Genomic DNA, 13,940 nt, shown 5'->3' with positions numbered 1-13,940 from the left:
TCCATGGGGTCGCTAAGAGTCAGACACGACTGAGCGACTTCACTTTCACTTTTCACTTTCATGCATTGGAGAAGGACATGGCAACCCACTCCAGTGTTCTTGCCTGGAGAATCCCAGGGACGGCGGGGCCTGGTGGGCTGCCATCTATAGGGTCACACAGAGTCAGACACGACTGAAGCAACTTAGCAGTATTGTTATATAAGATGTCATTACTGGAGGAAGCAGGGTGAGGGGTCCCCAAGGAACTCTAGGTACTAGTCTTTGCAACTACTATGAAAATTTGGAATTATTTTAAAATACAAAAAAAAATATTAAGCAGAAAATGGCAACAAGGATATAAACTGTCAGGTTAAACTGTGAGTTCCAGCAATGAGGAATTTATGAAAAAGGCATCAAGTTATTTTCTCTCTCTCTCTTCCTGATGCTTACCCTTTAGATCAGTCCTGTTCAATAAAAATAATGAAAGTCACATATGTAATTTGAATTTTCTAGTAGACAAGTCAAAAAAGACGTGAAAAGAAACAAGTGAAAGCAACTTTAATATTTCAACACAGTTGAAATATTAAATCCAGTATCTAAAACATCATCTCAGCATGGAAACTAATATAAAAAATTAATAAAATATGTCATATGTTTATACTAAGTCTTCAAAATCTGTAAAGTATTTTATTTCACACTTACAGATCATTTCAACCTGGACCAGGCACATTTCAAGCCCTCAATTACCACACGTGGCCACTGGCTACCATACTGGACATTTCAGCTCCAGACACCACCTTTAAGTGTCTGTGGAAAGTCGCTTCGTGTTGCTTTCGTAAGTACACTTCTCATTTCCTTTGGATCGCTGGTCATCTCCAGCGCTTCATGCCTGCATGACGGGGGCAGTGTACACCACTTGAGAGTAATGGTCTTAAGGGAGCGCAGTCTACTGATGGGCTTCCAGGCATCAGCATATAAACGCAAACACACTCAGGCAAAATCACAGCTCAACCTGTGGATCTGAAACCTTTTTCTGCACTGTGACCTATTCCTGGAGACAGCTGCGGGTCCCTTCTATCCAGGTCATGGCAAAATGAAGACAGGAGTCTCATCAACTTTAGGGAGACAGGGGTGGTCTCTTATGCCCTCTTTACCGCGATTTGATTCAAAGTTGGACAAGACACAGACTATCAGTTGAAAGTGTGAAAGTTGCTCAGTTGTGTCCGACTCATTGTGACCCCATGGTCTATACAGTCCATGGAATTCTCCAGGCCAGAGTACTGGAGTGCATAGCCTTTCCCTCCTCCAGGGGATTTTCCCAACACAGGGATCAAACCCAGGTCTCCCACATTGCAGGTGGATTATTTACCAGCCGAACCACAAGGGAAGCCCAAGAACACAGGAGTGGGTACCCTATCCCTTCTCCAGCAGGTCTTTCCGACCCAGGAATCAAACCAGGGTCTCCTGCATTGCAGGCGGATTCTTTACCAACTGAGCTATCAGGGAAGCCCGACTTACAGTTAAGTAACAACAAAAAGGAGCTCTTTCCAGGTGGCTCTGTGGTAAAAATCCCGCCTGCCAATGCAGCAGACGCTAGTTCGATCCCTAGGTCGGGAAGGTCCCCTGCAGAAGGAATGGCAACCCACTCCAGTATTCTCACCCGGAAAACTCCATGGACAGAGAAGCCTGGAGGATGACAGTCCACCGGGTGGCAAAGACTCGGACACGACTTAGCACCTAAACAACAACAAACCCCAGAAAGGCTTGAGGCGGCCAGAAGGGTCCTGCGGGCGGCGCTCTGCTATCCTGGCTGCGCCCCGCCCTCCGTGCACATGGTGGGTATGCCCCCTGCACCCAGAGGCTGCACGTGGCTTTGGCCCTTGGAACGTGAGCCGCCTCTGAGCCATGAACCCGAAGCGCAGCGCGTGGTCAGCAAGCCTTTCTCGTCCTCTGTCACAGCCTCCAGCAGTGCACACTGACTCCGGGCAGCTAAGGCAGGTTCCATCTAGCTCGGCCTTCCCAGCAACTCCCGATGGAGAACGTCACTGGAAGGAGAAATAAACCTCAGCTGCTTTAAGCCCTGGAGACTCTGAGGTCGTCTGTTATTATAGCCTAGCCTGCCCTGTCCTAACACATCGTTCAGCCGTTGATGCCCCACTCGTGACGTCAACCATCCCGTCCAGGGTCTCTCCCTGAATACTTGGGCCTTATCGTATCTGCTATATAACCCAGGCTGGTTTTTACAGTGGTTTCATTACCAACCATAAAAACTGTAACACTGGAACTGTATAAACAAACCGAACAGTGTTTTTACTGTAAAACATGAATGTAATATAAATATTTGTCTTTGCCTCCTCTCAGCATCTGTAATGAGGGCAGAAAACCCGCGCCATATGTTTACAGCATGAAGGGGGAAGAAACATGGATCCCGAGGATTCCTCCCTGCGGGGGCAGCTGAGCCCATTTGTATTTTTAATTCGTCCATTTCCTTTCACGGATAAATTCTCCACAAATCCTAAAACCTTTACGATTCTGAGTTGCCAGATTCACGACTACCTCTACAGGAGGGTCCCTGCTAAGGAGAACATGAATGTGGGGCTATGAAGTCGGCATTCCTGACAAAGATGAGCAACCACCGAGGCAGTCGTGACTGCTCTGTGGCCTGTCCCGAGTCTGGCTCCACAAACGTGGACAGATCACTTCTCTGAGCTTCAAGTGACCCGTCCGGCCTCAGGCCGGAAGTGCGTCTCGACATTTCGGGTCCTGGGAACGCCTGCTTTTGTTTTTCTTTCTGCATCCTCAGAGGAACAAGCATGCAGCTGAGCGTGTGGAGCAGCCCCTGGCTGCCGTGGGACCTCCTGATTGGGTGGGAGGCAGGTTAGTGCCACTGTGAGGTCTGGGCCATGCACAGCCTCCAGCTCCGCACGCGGGGAGCACCGGGGCATGTTTTCATTCCAGAGCCATAATGGAGGCCTTGATGCACGATCGCTGAAGCCTGCCCAGAGTATCTGTGCAGCCTTCTAGGATGCGAGCCAAGGCACGGGGAATGATTCTGCTTCCTCCCAGCTGGCGCACGGACCAGAAGCTTCCGGAAACCGTCACCATCCCACGGGATCCAGTACCGCAGCGAGGAGGCTTCACTGGGGCAGACATACCCAAAAGAGGCACTGGCTGGCATCCGGAGGGAAGAGGGGGTCAGGAAGACCCAGAGGGGCCGGAGCCAAGACGGACAGGCGTGAGGAAGAGACCCCAGAAGCTCTCACTCAAGTGCACCAGCGGGTGGGCCAGAGTGCAGCCAGGAGCCAGCACTGTCATCCCACTCCATCCTGACGAGTGCCCTGCAAGGGGAACAGCGCCCCCGCTTCCCCAGTCAGCCGGAGGGGTGCCTGGGCTGAGAACATGCCCCACCAGCGGATGGAGAGCCAGGACGCCTATGCAGGTCGGGCTGACTCCACACTGCAGGCTGTGACCATGAACTCGGCGGCTGGAGTCAGAGAGAAACCCGCCTACTTCCAGCCGACTGGTCCAACAGCAGCCACAGGCGACGGGACACACGGCCCGGGGTCTGCTGCTGCCTGGCCATTACTGAACCTGGGCTGGCAGCCAGGGCCTGCCCAACTCCTGCCCATTCACACCTGCACCCCTAAGTGGAGGGTTAGTAATAATAATACTATTATCAACGTACACATCTGTCAAAACACCTCTACTCCCGGAAGGCAAGCACAGAATCTCAGGTACTACACAGGCTCACCATCCAGTGGGATGCCTGGCATACAATAAAGTTCCCACAGATGTCTCTGGCTTATTCAGCCAACAATCAGTGTGTGATGTGAGCAGTGCTGTGATGGACACGTGTTTAAAAACCAAAACATGGACTGTAAGCTCCTTGGAGGCAGGGACCTTTGTTTTCTTCATCACTGCCACGTCTCTCAGAGAAAAGGGGGTGCTAACCCTCTGCTAAGAGAAGGGAAGGGAGGGAGGGAAGCTGGGCAGGAGGGGGGAAAAGCAGTCTTCGAGAGCTTTGGGGAGAAAACGCACATGGGCAGAGACTCACAGCATAAGGACGTGCCCATCAGTTAGGATGACCGTGGCTGAGGTTGCCCTAAGCAGAGGAAGTCCTCTGGGCCGAAAGAGAGACAGAGAGTCTGGGAACAGCCGTGAGTTTGGTACGGCTGGGACAAGGAGGAGAGTAGTAGGAGGGGAACCTGGAGAGGCAGGCAGGAGCCAAACCACACAGCGGCCTCAAATGCCCTTTTTTTTTAATCTTGTATAGCACACAGCCGGTACCCAGGTACTGTGCTAAGTATCCAGGTACCATTCTAAGCACTTTCTGTGCAAGAGCAGCTAATCTTCACAACCCTGTGACTCAGATACTGTTAGCATCCCATGTTACAGATGAGGAAACAGGAAGTGAAGGTCACCTGGTCTGTAGAGAAACAGGATTCAAACTGGGGCAGATCAGAGCCCGAGCCAGTTATTTATACTGGTAAGACCTCGCTTCTAGACGGATGACACAAGCACATTTCAGCATCCCTTCCCACGAAGGTGCCTGGCCCAGAACAGGGACACACTGAGGCCGAAGGAATCCTTTCTGACCAGCATCATGCTCATTGGGAGGAGCTATTTACTCTCCTTAAATAAAGTCTGATATACCACAATCTGTCCACTTATAAATTTAAAATATATACTCTTTAAAAACAATCTATATTTAATTATACAGCATCAGTGAAACTTCACTTGGGGAATGATAATCTAACATAAATGAATGCTTCCAATAGAAAAGGCTGTAATTTAAAATAAATTATTGTGTTAGAGAAAAAAATTTACTCTCTTCATAGGAAAAAAAAAATGACTATCTGGTATTAGGGACTCCCGCTCAATTAGAAAAATCGCGTCCATAGCAAAGAACCAAATAACCACCCCAAAGTCCTCCCCTCCCTGGGGCCTTTCACTGGTGGTCCCAGCCACCAAGCCTGTACAGCCTGCTCCAGCCCGAGTCTCATTAAGGCTTAGAGTCAATTAAGCCACGGATTGGAACAATCATTCCTCCTTTGCAAAGTATTGGTATTTTTTTTTCCTGGCCACTTTAGGGCTTTTCCAGCACTCACGGGGAGATTTATGTTAGACAATTTCTTTCTGATTAAAACAAATCATAGCTCAACAATTCTAATTTCCTCCTTTCTGAGCAAGAAATGATCAGAGAACTCTGAAAACAGTGATCAAACCCATCATGCAGAGGCTGGCACTAAAAAGCTCCATAAAAACACTCAGGAGAGTGGTTCCCTCCCTCCCCCAACCTCTCTCCCCCGTGTGCGCGTCTGTCTGTCTTTCTCTGTGTGTCTATCCCCCCAACCCCAACCCTGGCTGTGTTTCCTTCTCTCTTTCCCTCTCCAGTTCATCTCCTTCAGTAACCATCGGTCTTGACAGGCTGCAGGACAATTACTTACTTTCCGAAAGGAAAGGGGACTTCAGAAGCACCACCCCAGCTGGTTTTCTGACCGAAGCAACAAGCAACAAGAAGGTTTCTACACGCACTTCCGAAGGCCTAGCTAGTGTCGCCAGAGGTCTTGTAATTTTTATAGTAGTGACTGGTTTCTGGCCACCCTTCTTTCTCCCCATCACACACTGTCTCTCCAGGTGAAGGCCAAAGGCTCCGGGATGCGTCCACGAGTCCTTCCATGGCCCCTCTGCTCTCAATTTCTGTCCCTCCAGCTGATCCACTCTTCTCTCCTTCCAAATCAAGTGGATTTACGAGCCAGCTCCCGCTTCTGAATGGTGAGGGGAGCTGGCCAACTGAGAATGCCTGAACCAGATCAGTGATTTTCAAAGAACTGGGATACAGTGTGCTTATCACTGTGTCCCATAAACTAGTCCATCTTCAACAAGCTAGCGGGCAGATGAAGAAGTGGGGGCACTTCAGCGGCACCAACATGAAAATCGATTCACACAGCTGAGTACCCGAGAAAAATAATCTGGTTATATGTACCTTCCACTGGTCTAGTTTTCCAAAAACAAAGCAACCAAACTGTCCCTTCCCACAGTGCTGCCACCCAGGTCATAACCCGCAGGGCTCAGTGGCCAACCCTGATGTACTCTCAGTCATTCATTCAACAAACTCAGCCCAGACACTGCTGCACACCAGGGATCACCGAGAGGAACATGACGGGCAAGCCTTCTGCCCTCCGACGGCATTTCATCTCTTCTGCTTACTTGCCGTGTGTGCTTAGACAAGGTCCTGAGCCTCATATTACCTGAAAATAGGATTCATAATCGTAACTACGTCAATGCGGTTTATGACAGTACAAATGAACTGGATTGAGGCACTGAAAGCGCTGCACGCCGAGACTGGCACACAATGCCCCTACTACCATTACTACTACTGTATCATCATCGTCACCATCACCAAAATGAGAAGAATTAAACTAGCCATCCAGATGAAGTGGCAGAAGTGTTGGCTGCTTCGGTTCCTATCTTACAGGCAGTTCCATTGTCTTTTAAAAAACAAACAAACATGCACCCATTTTTTTTTTTCACAGCAGACAAATGGGCAATATGACAAGCATCTCCAAGAAGGCATCCCTGCCTGCCACACTACAGGCTCAGTTACCCTCTTTGGGCCTCAGTTTCCCCATTTGTCGAGTTGGGGGTGGGGGGTAAACGGGATGATTTCAGCAAGTCCTTTTCAATCCCCGAATGCTACCATTTGACGACACCAGTCTACCAAAATGTCACCCTGTAATCCAAAACTCTCCCTAAAAAAGACAAATGACTTCACCAATTCATGAATGAAGCTTCCATTGTATCTCTCTTACACAAACTAGCTTCCATTTTGCTGGATCCCCTACAAGTAACGGCTAAAAGAGTTACTTCAAACGCAATGGGTCATATATGACTAAAAAGAACTTTTTTTTTTCACATATACCTTAAGGAAACACAGAATTATTTCTGCTCTTCTTTGATGTCTCCCCAAAGCCGTTGGCAGGCATGCAAGAAGGCCATCAAGCCTACGAGGACTCTGATCACCAACCTCGCTGCCACGTGCCCCAGCATCTTCTCCAAGGTTGCAAATTTAACCAGAGCTGAAAATAAACACTTAACCAGCTCTCGCTTACCCACATTCCCAGACCAGACCAGCCATGAACCACCCCAGGTGGAAGGCAGTTTTGATGATCGCTGTGCATTTCTAAACGGCGCTGCACGAATTCTGGGTAGGTTTACATTATGGACAGTCAGGCTCAGTCCAACGTCAACACTGCATTTCTGCTCCTCGGGCGCACGGCACTCTCCACAAGAAGGCGGCCTCTGGAAGGGTCAGACGATGGGAGAAACCACACGAAAGGAAGGCTGCCTGCAACAGACACTGCAGTGCTGGGACCTCCCTGGTGGTCCAGCAGTTAAGACTTGGACTTCCAGTGCAGGGGGTGTGGGTTCGATCCCTGGTCAGGGAACTAAGATCCCACACGCTTCGGGCCAAAAATACCAAAATATAAAGCAGAAGCAATATCGTAACAAATTCAGTAAAGACTTAAAAAATGGTCCCCGTCCCATCACACAGCACTGAGCCCAGGCGCTCTACAGCCCGTGTGCCCTGGAGGCCATGCTCTGCAACAAGCAAAGCCCACAGGACACAACAAAGCGCCCACAAGCCCCAGCGAAGACTCAGCGAGGCAAGAAATAGGAAAAAAATCTCTGCAACTTTCACAACGAAAGATCTGGAGTCACAGTTAGCTCTGCAACTAACTGTCCAAGGAATGGCGACAGTCTTGGGCTGAAGGCTGGCCAGGCTTCTATGGGAATGAAAACAGCAAGTTCTTAAAAGGTGAGGCCAGGAGAGGACCCAGAGCTGCAGAGACGAAGGCCGGTGCAGGGCTCATCGGAAGCCAGATTGCACCTGTGCCGTACGGAGCCCGGCCAGGGCAGACGGCTGGGTAACTGCACTGGACGGGGCTGCTCGGACATCCCTGCTTCTCTCCCGGCTGCTGCCTCTTCTCCTGGGATAATCAGCATGGCCCTATGGCTCTCCGCATTTTCTGGTTTGAACAATAAACTGTCACCCTACTCCTCAGAGAGGGCTGCAGATGAGTAAACGTGTTTTTCTCTATTTTCACAGTTTCTAAGCAGCACGAACCTTTCCCCCAACCAATCTGTTAAAGGCTCTCAGAGCAGGAAATACTACAAGGAGAATTAAACGAGGACGCACGCGCTTGACACTGTACACCAGACACACGAACTAACTTACATGACTGGACACGAGAACACACGCTGCTACTTTGAAAGTTCACAACTTTCAAAACTTCGCACAAACTGAAGGTGGTTTGTATGTAGGGGACGTACTGTATACTAAACTGTCTTAGAGCACCCACTACATATAGTACAAAACGGATGTTTCATAAGTACCCGTACAGTTTTTTTAAACAGTCTAAGAATCTCCGGGTTAGCTGGTAAATGAGGCTGTAAGAACAACACCTGATTTTTGTAAAAAGAGGTAAAAATCTGTACTTGCCCTTTTATTTGAAAAAAAAAAAGGCACACAGCATGAGAACTGCAGAGCAATACACTGCAATCTCCTGGAGGGACTGTGAAACACACACTGCTGGGCTCCACCTCCAGAAACTCTGATCTAGAAGGTCTCAGGCACAGGGAGGCCAGGAACCTCCGTTTCTAACAGGTTCTCAGGTGGTACTGACAGTGGGGTCAGGGACCGAGCTCTGAACAGCACTGTGTAAAATCCTGCTCCACTGGAAACAGGGATTAATCGATGGAACACTATTCAGATCACCATCAGATGTGCCCTATCCTTTCCTCCCTGAAAAACAGCACCCTCCCAGCCGCCCTTTTCATTTTTGTCTGCATGTTGCTCACAATTTGATGTAGATTTCAACATCCTGTAATTCATCAACTAATTCTCTCCTGGCTAAAACATTCCAGGTAATTAAAGTTCAGTAATAACTTATTCTTTCTGCTCCAGCACCTGCATTTCATTTGTTTATTTTCCCGGAGTCATAAATCTGAAGGGCTGTCAAAGTGCCATAATATTAGTGCAATAATCAAAGTTAATTAGTCCCTCTCAATAAACAACAACAAAACCATTACAGAGATGCACTGAAGTTTCTCCCGGCTACCCACTTTACAGATCACAGTGTGGCTGGAACAATCAGAACCTGAGAACCACCAGGTAGATGAGGGCAGTGTTCTTCAGTCATTTAAAAGGAGACTCTGTGCTTGGCTCACAGTGATCCATTAACTCTGAGGAAGGCCCAGTAGGTCCGGGCTCTGCACCTGGTACCCACTGAAGGGCACTAGAGCAGATGGTTCTCCCCGGCTGCTGAGCTTTCCCACATGAATCCCTAACTCCAATTTAAAAAAAAAAGTGGGGGGGGGGGACACAGGATACAAAGAAATGAGAGGGGCCAGCCTCACGGCCAACTTTCAGTAACCTGGTGTCGTCAATAACTTTGGATTTATTACTTACAGAATTTGAGAGATGTGAGTACTCGGTAGGTTTTGATGAGAAGGCTGGTGGGGAAAAGACGGGGAGAACTGTCTAATTATGAGATGAGTAGCAACAGGATGGGCTGCCTTTGCAGCGAGAAGCCTATCCATCCCTGGAAGCATTTAAGCCAAATCCGGGTGAGCTCTGTTCAGAGAAGCTGTGTAAGTGGTCTCCACAGTAGGAGGAGGTGGGACACGGTGACTGAGACAGCTGACATCACCCTAAGAACATAAGGCGCCCTGCACTCGGAGGCCATCTCTGGGCAAGTCCCCACCTTGTCCCCATCTTGTCCTTTGCACTCACTGCCCAGTTTCTAAGAGTCTATTCCCCTGAGGCCAGGACCCCATATTTGTTACCTACCGCTATGTAACACATCTCCCAAGGTGTAGAGGTTTAAGGCAGTAAGCATTTGCTGTCTCACCGAGATTCTCTAGGTCAGAAACAGATGGTTCTGACTCGAGATCTCTGGTGCGGTTGCCATCGACTTCTCAGCCACAGTCGTCTGCAGGCTTGACGGGGACGGAGGAGTCCAAGAGGGCTCTCAGGAGGCCTGTCACGTGGGGCTCAGTTCCTTATCCCAGGGCCTCTCCATGGGGATGCCCGAGCACCCCCCAGCACAGCAGCTGGCTTCCCCCACGCTGAGCGATCCAGGACACCAGGCAGGAGGAAGCCACCAGCTTTTTACGATCCTTCCTGTGAGTCACGCTCCATCATTTCTGCCATACTGTATCCCTGAACAGTGAATCGCTATGTCCAGCCCACACTGGAGGGGAGGAGAATGAGGATCCATATCTGAAGGGAATGGGCATCCAAGAATGTGTAGGGACTTCCCTGGTGGCCCGGTGGTTAAGAATCCACCTGCCAATGCAAGGGATGCCGGTTCAATCCCTGGTCCAGGAAGATCCGACATGCCGCAGAGCAACTAAGGCCCTGAGCCACAGCTACTGAGCCCATGCGCCCCAGAGCTGGTGTTCCGCAGCAAGAGAAGCCACCACAATGAGAAGCCTGTGCTCGATGCAACTAGAGACGGCCTGCGCGCGGCAACAGAGACCCCGCGCAGCCAAAAATAAAATGAAAATAAACGTTAAAATGACACACACAAAAAAAAAGAGGAGAAGGAATGTGTGGACAGATTTTTTTATTTTTTTTGGACAGATTTTAAAACTACCGTGGCCACTTAGTTCTCAAGTCTTCAAAATCCAGGCACATCTGCGTCCCCAGCTGACTAAGGGGCAAGGGCTTAGTCCCAGGTGAGCTCCCCAGGAACAGACCACTGGGCCTGCCAGCCACACACCTCGGGCACTAACCCTGGCCTCTGCCAGCACTAGCCAGTGCCACACCAGGGCGTGGGCACCAGCGACACGGCCAGTCACTTCCGCACGCCCCTCCTGCCCCCCGGAGAAGCATGGAGCCCTCGCCTCGCCCCAGCTCATCTCAGTGTGACCTGACACTCTGACGGGAAGAAGCAGGGAGGCCTGGCTACTGCTGAGGGCTCTAATCGATATTTTTTTTTAAGGAACAAGACTTCTGAGAGTGTGCCTACTTTAGGGATCTGTGTTGAGCAAGATGGCCTCTCCAGAAACTACCTTTTTTTTTTCTTTCTGAGTTTTTACTATGTGCTGGGTTCTGTGCAACAGTGTGCATAATGAACCATTACCAGGACCATTCCCCTTCCACAGGTAAATAAACCAAGGGCAGAACCAAATGTTCAAGGGCATAACCAAATGTGCCCAGGGAGACGCAGCGAACTCACATCTGAATCATGACTGGTTCCCGGGCCTGGATGACTCCAGAGCCGGGGCTCCCTCTACTCCTCTGGGCTGCCTCCCTGTAAATTAAAACTCAGTCGATTTTAAATGCATGCTTACAAAAAACCTTAACCTTTGGTAGCGTGAGCCACCCCACCCTGAGACGCTACCTCATGTACAGCTGTATCTCTGTTTGGCCGTGCACGGAAGGTTTTACTGGCTCAGGGCTGTGTCTCCTCTGTTTCATCTAACAACGGCTATGTCTGAGACTCTCTGTAGACGCCCCATAATAAACATGAAACTCAGTCTCACACATACTTTTCTCCTCTTAAATGATGGAGCCTAAATGCCTAGTGGCCAGAAGGAAGACTTGTTGACCACTGGCTGAACATCATCTGAAGATGAAATCCATCTCTCCCCACTATGTTGAAATTGTTTAACAAGAACTCGGGGGCCCGTATTGATGCAAGAATGCATCTGCACTGAATTTCACGTGGTTGGGAGTGGTGGTTTGGAGCTCTCCGTCTATGCTTGACTTTGCACTCTTTAAAACTCAGCAGTAAATCATAGCCCTCGTTATGCAAAGGTTACAACGGATGTAAAGTTTGAAATATTCAGTTTAAGACTGAGTGAAAAAACCAACACATGCAAACGAAGACAAGGAGATGGTGATCAAAGACAATGAATAACAGGCAAGATTAATAAGTCAATGCAAAAATTTCAGAATGAGAAATGAAATGGAAAAACTTAAGAGGAGGAGAAGAACCCATCACAAGTTTTAGGCATTCTGGAGACAGAGGAAACTCAGAATATTTTAGCAACCGATTATGTCTATGAGACGGATGAATAATTTATTATCTGATAAAGAATCTTTCCTGAGCCTGTGACAGGGAAGGGCAAAGAGGCAGCTGAAGTTCAACAGTAACTATACCGTGTACACTTGAAATGCAAGTCTGGGAAGAGCTTCCTTGGGGAGGGGAGGCTCAGCAACTGGGTTTCAAAACGCGACCAGTACGGCTCTCTTTGCTAGAGAACCACAGGGACCCTTACATCATGGACAGAGAAATCAAGCCCATGAAATAGGCCCGTCCTCCACCACAACACACACCAGTCATTCTGGACCGGGTAATGAGATGGGCTTTGGGGTCAGGAGACACGGCTTCACACCTTGGGTCGACCACGTAGCTCCCAGCTGTGTGAGCTTGAGCAAAGTCCTCCCCCTTCTTCCAGCCTCTAAAGCCTCATCTGCAAGATAGGTTTCACACACAAATATTTCACTGCTAAGTGCCAATAAGCAGAGCGCCGAGTACAGACACAGCTATGACTACCCAATTCCATCTGCAGGTGATAAGGAGATGACATTTTGTAAACAAAAATGTCCCAAGGTAGAACCTTTCTGCCTGTGTGTGTGTGTGTGTCTGCTAAAGTTAGACACGACTAAGCGACTAAGCACACACTGATTAAAGCAAGTGGTTTATATAGTTCTTGCTGGTGTACAGACTTGTTTACACCATACTTAAATTTATTGAAAATCCAATCCTATACATAAAAACAATTTTTAAAGCAAAGAAATGAGGAACAAATCTAGCGGCTGATGTCAGATGAACTTTTCCCAACAGTCCATAACTATTAAAAAGATTAAGAGTTTTTATATTTCTGTTTAGTTAGAGATCACTCACAACAATGGGGAAGAGCCTTACATTCTGTGATGAGTTGAGCAATGATCAGTTTTTCCAAGCCAAGTTGCCTGACTAGACAGACACCAGGCTTGTAGATTACCCATCCCACACGCCTCCTCTCAGCACACACACATCACAAGAGAGAAGGCATCACACCCAAGGCCTTCTGTCTATAAGGGCACATTACCGGATTTAAGCTTCTTCTATCGCAGGAGAGTGGGGGAAATGACCACAACACTGAAGCACACACGATCATGAAGTCACTGAGTGGATCAGAGAGAGTCTAGAAGCAGCTAGATCTCTCCAGCGGCTCTTAGAAGTTCGAGCAGTGTTTTGGGTGGCATCCTGCCCTCCTCACTCCTTACGACCGCGTCATGAAAACAGGTTGTCGGCATCCATTAAAAGCACAGCAAACTAACACGCAGGCTGGCACCAAGCACTCCATATCTGACAATGAGAGTGAAATCACGATTTTCCGATGCTTATCGATGAGGCTGCAGTGTGACACAACACTGTCAGCTTCCCACCCGGCTTCACTCCAACTAAACAGACTGAGTATCAACTCTATTGAAAACTAGAATAATTACGACACTTCAGTCCCCCCAGCATCAAACGCGTGGCAACACCCAGCGGAGCACGCACGCTCTCCCCGACACGTGCACATTCCATTACCTCCGACTAATAAATCTTCTCTCTGAGCCCTCGTCTCCCCTCTTTCTCAATAACCGTTGTAATATAAACCACTGCGTGCTGTTCCTGATGACGGATCCCTTAACAATCTTCCCTAAATACATGCAAAGTGTGTTTCTCTGTAAATACAAAAGAAAAAGCAATCACATCAATAATTAAGATGGCTTTTCAAATGACAGTTGAGTGCTAATATGAGCTCCACTGGAAAATACTCATCAACAAACTAAATACACATCTATTAAAACGTAGGAGTCCAGACATGAAGACAGAAAAAATTCATTGCAACTCCACTGGAGTCATGCTGATGAACACACTCCCTACAGCTCCTCTTTCGGCCACTTGGAGAGGTTA

The 13,940-nt window shown here is 48.6% G+C and overlaps 1 protein-coding gene across 28 annotated transcripts in view; it reads right to left on the bottom strand.

Annotated features, from left to right (window-relative positions):
* Window positions 1–13,940, bottom strand: part of WWOX (WW domain containing oxidoreductase) — a 907,382-nt gene that overhangs the window by 836,005 nt on the left and 57,437 nt on the right. The window contains exons 6-7 of one of the 28 annotated variants that reach the window (XM_086350027.1): window positions 13,572–13,708; window positions 10,594–13,346 (exon numbers count right to left, since the gene is read on the bottom strand). The exons of 26 other annotated variants lie outside the window; for them this stretch is intronic. In XM_086350027.1, the coding sequence (XP_086206153.1) occupies window positions 13,298–13,346; window positions 13,572–13,708 (186 nt within the window). In that variant the 3' untranslated portion in view covers window positions 10,594–13,297. Of the gene's footprint in view, window positions 1–10,593; window positions 13,347–13,571; window positions 13,709–13,940 lie in introns of those variants that run through there. One more of the 28 variants, XM_086350024.1, reaches the window with a different exon arrangement.

This window comes from Bos grunniens, chromosome 18 (genome assembly GCF_055505025.1).
Source record: "Bos grunniens cultivar Pamir isolate PY7600 chromosome 18, Bosgru_T2T1.0, whole genome shotgun sequence".
NCBI lineage: Eukaryota > Metazoa > Chordata > Mammalia > Artiodactyla > Bovidae > Bos > Bos grunniens.
This window is presented reverse-complemented; position numbering and strand designations above follow the sequence as displayed.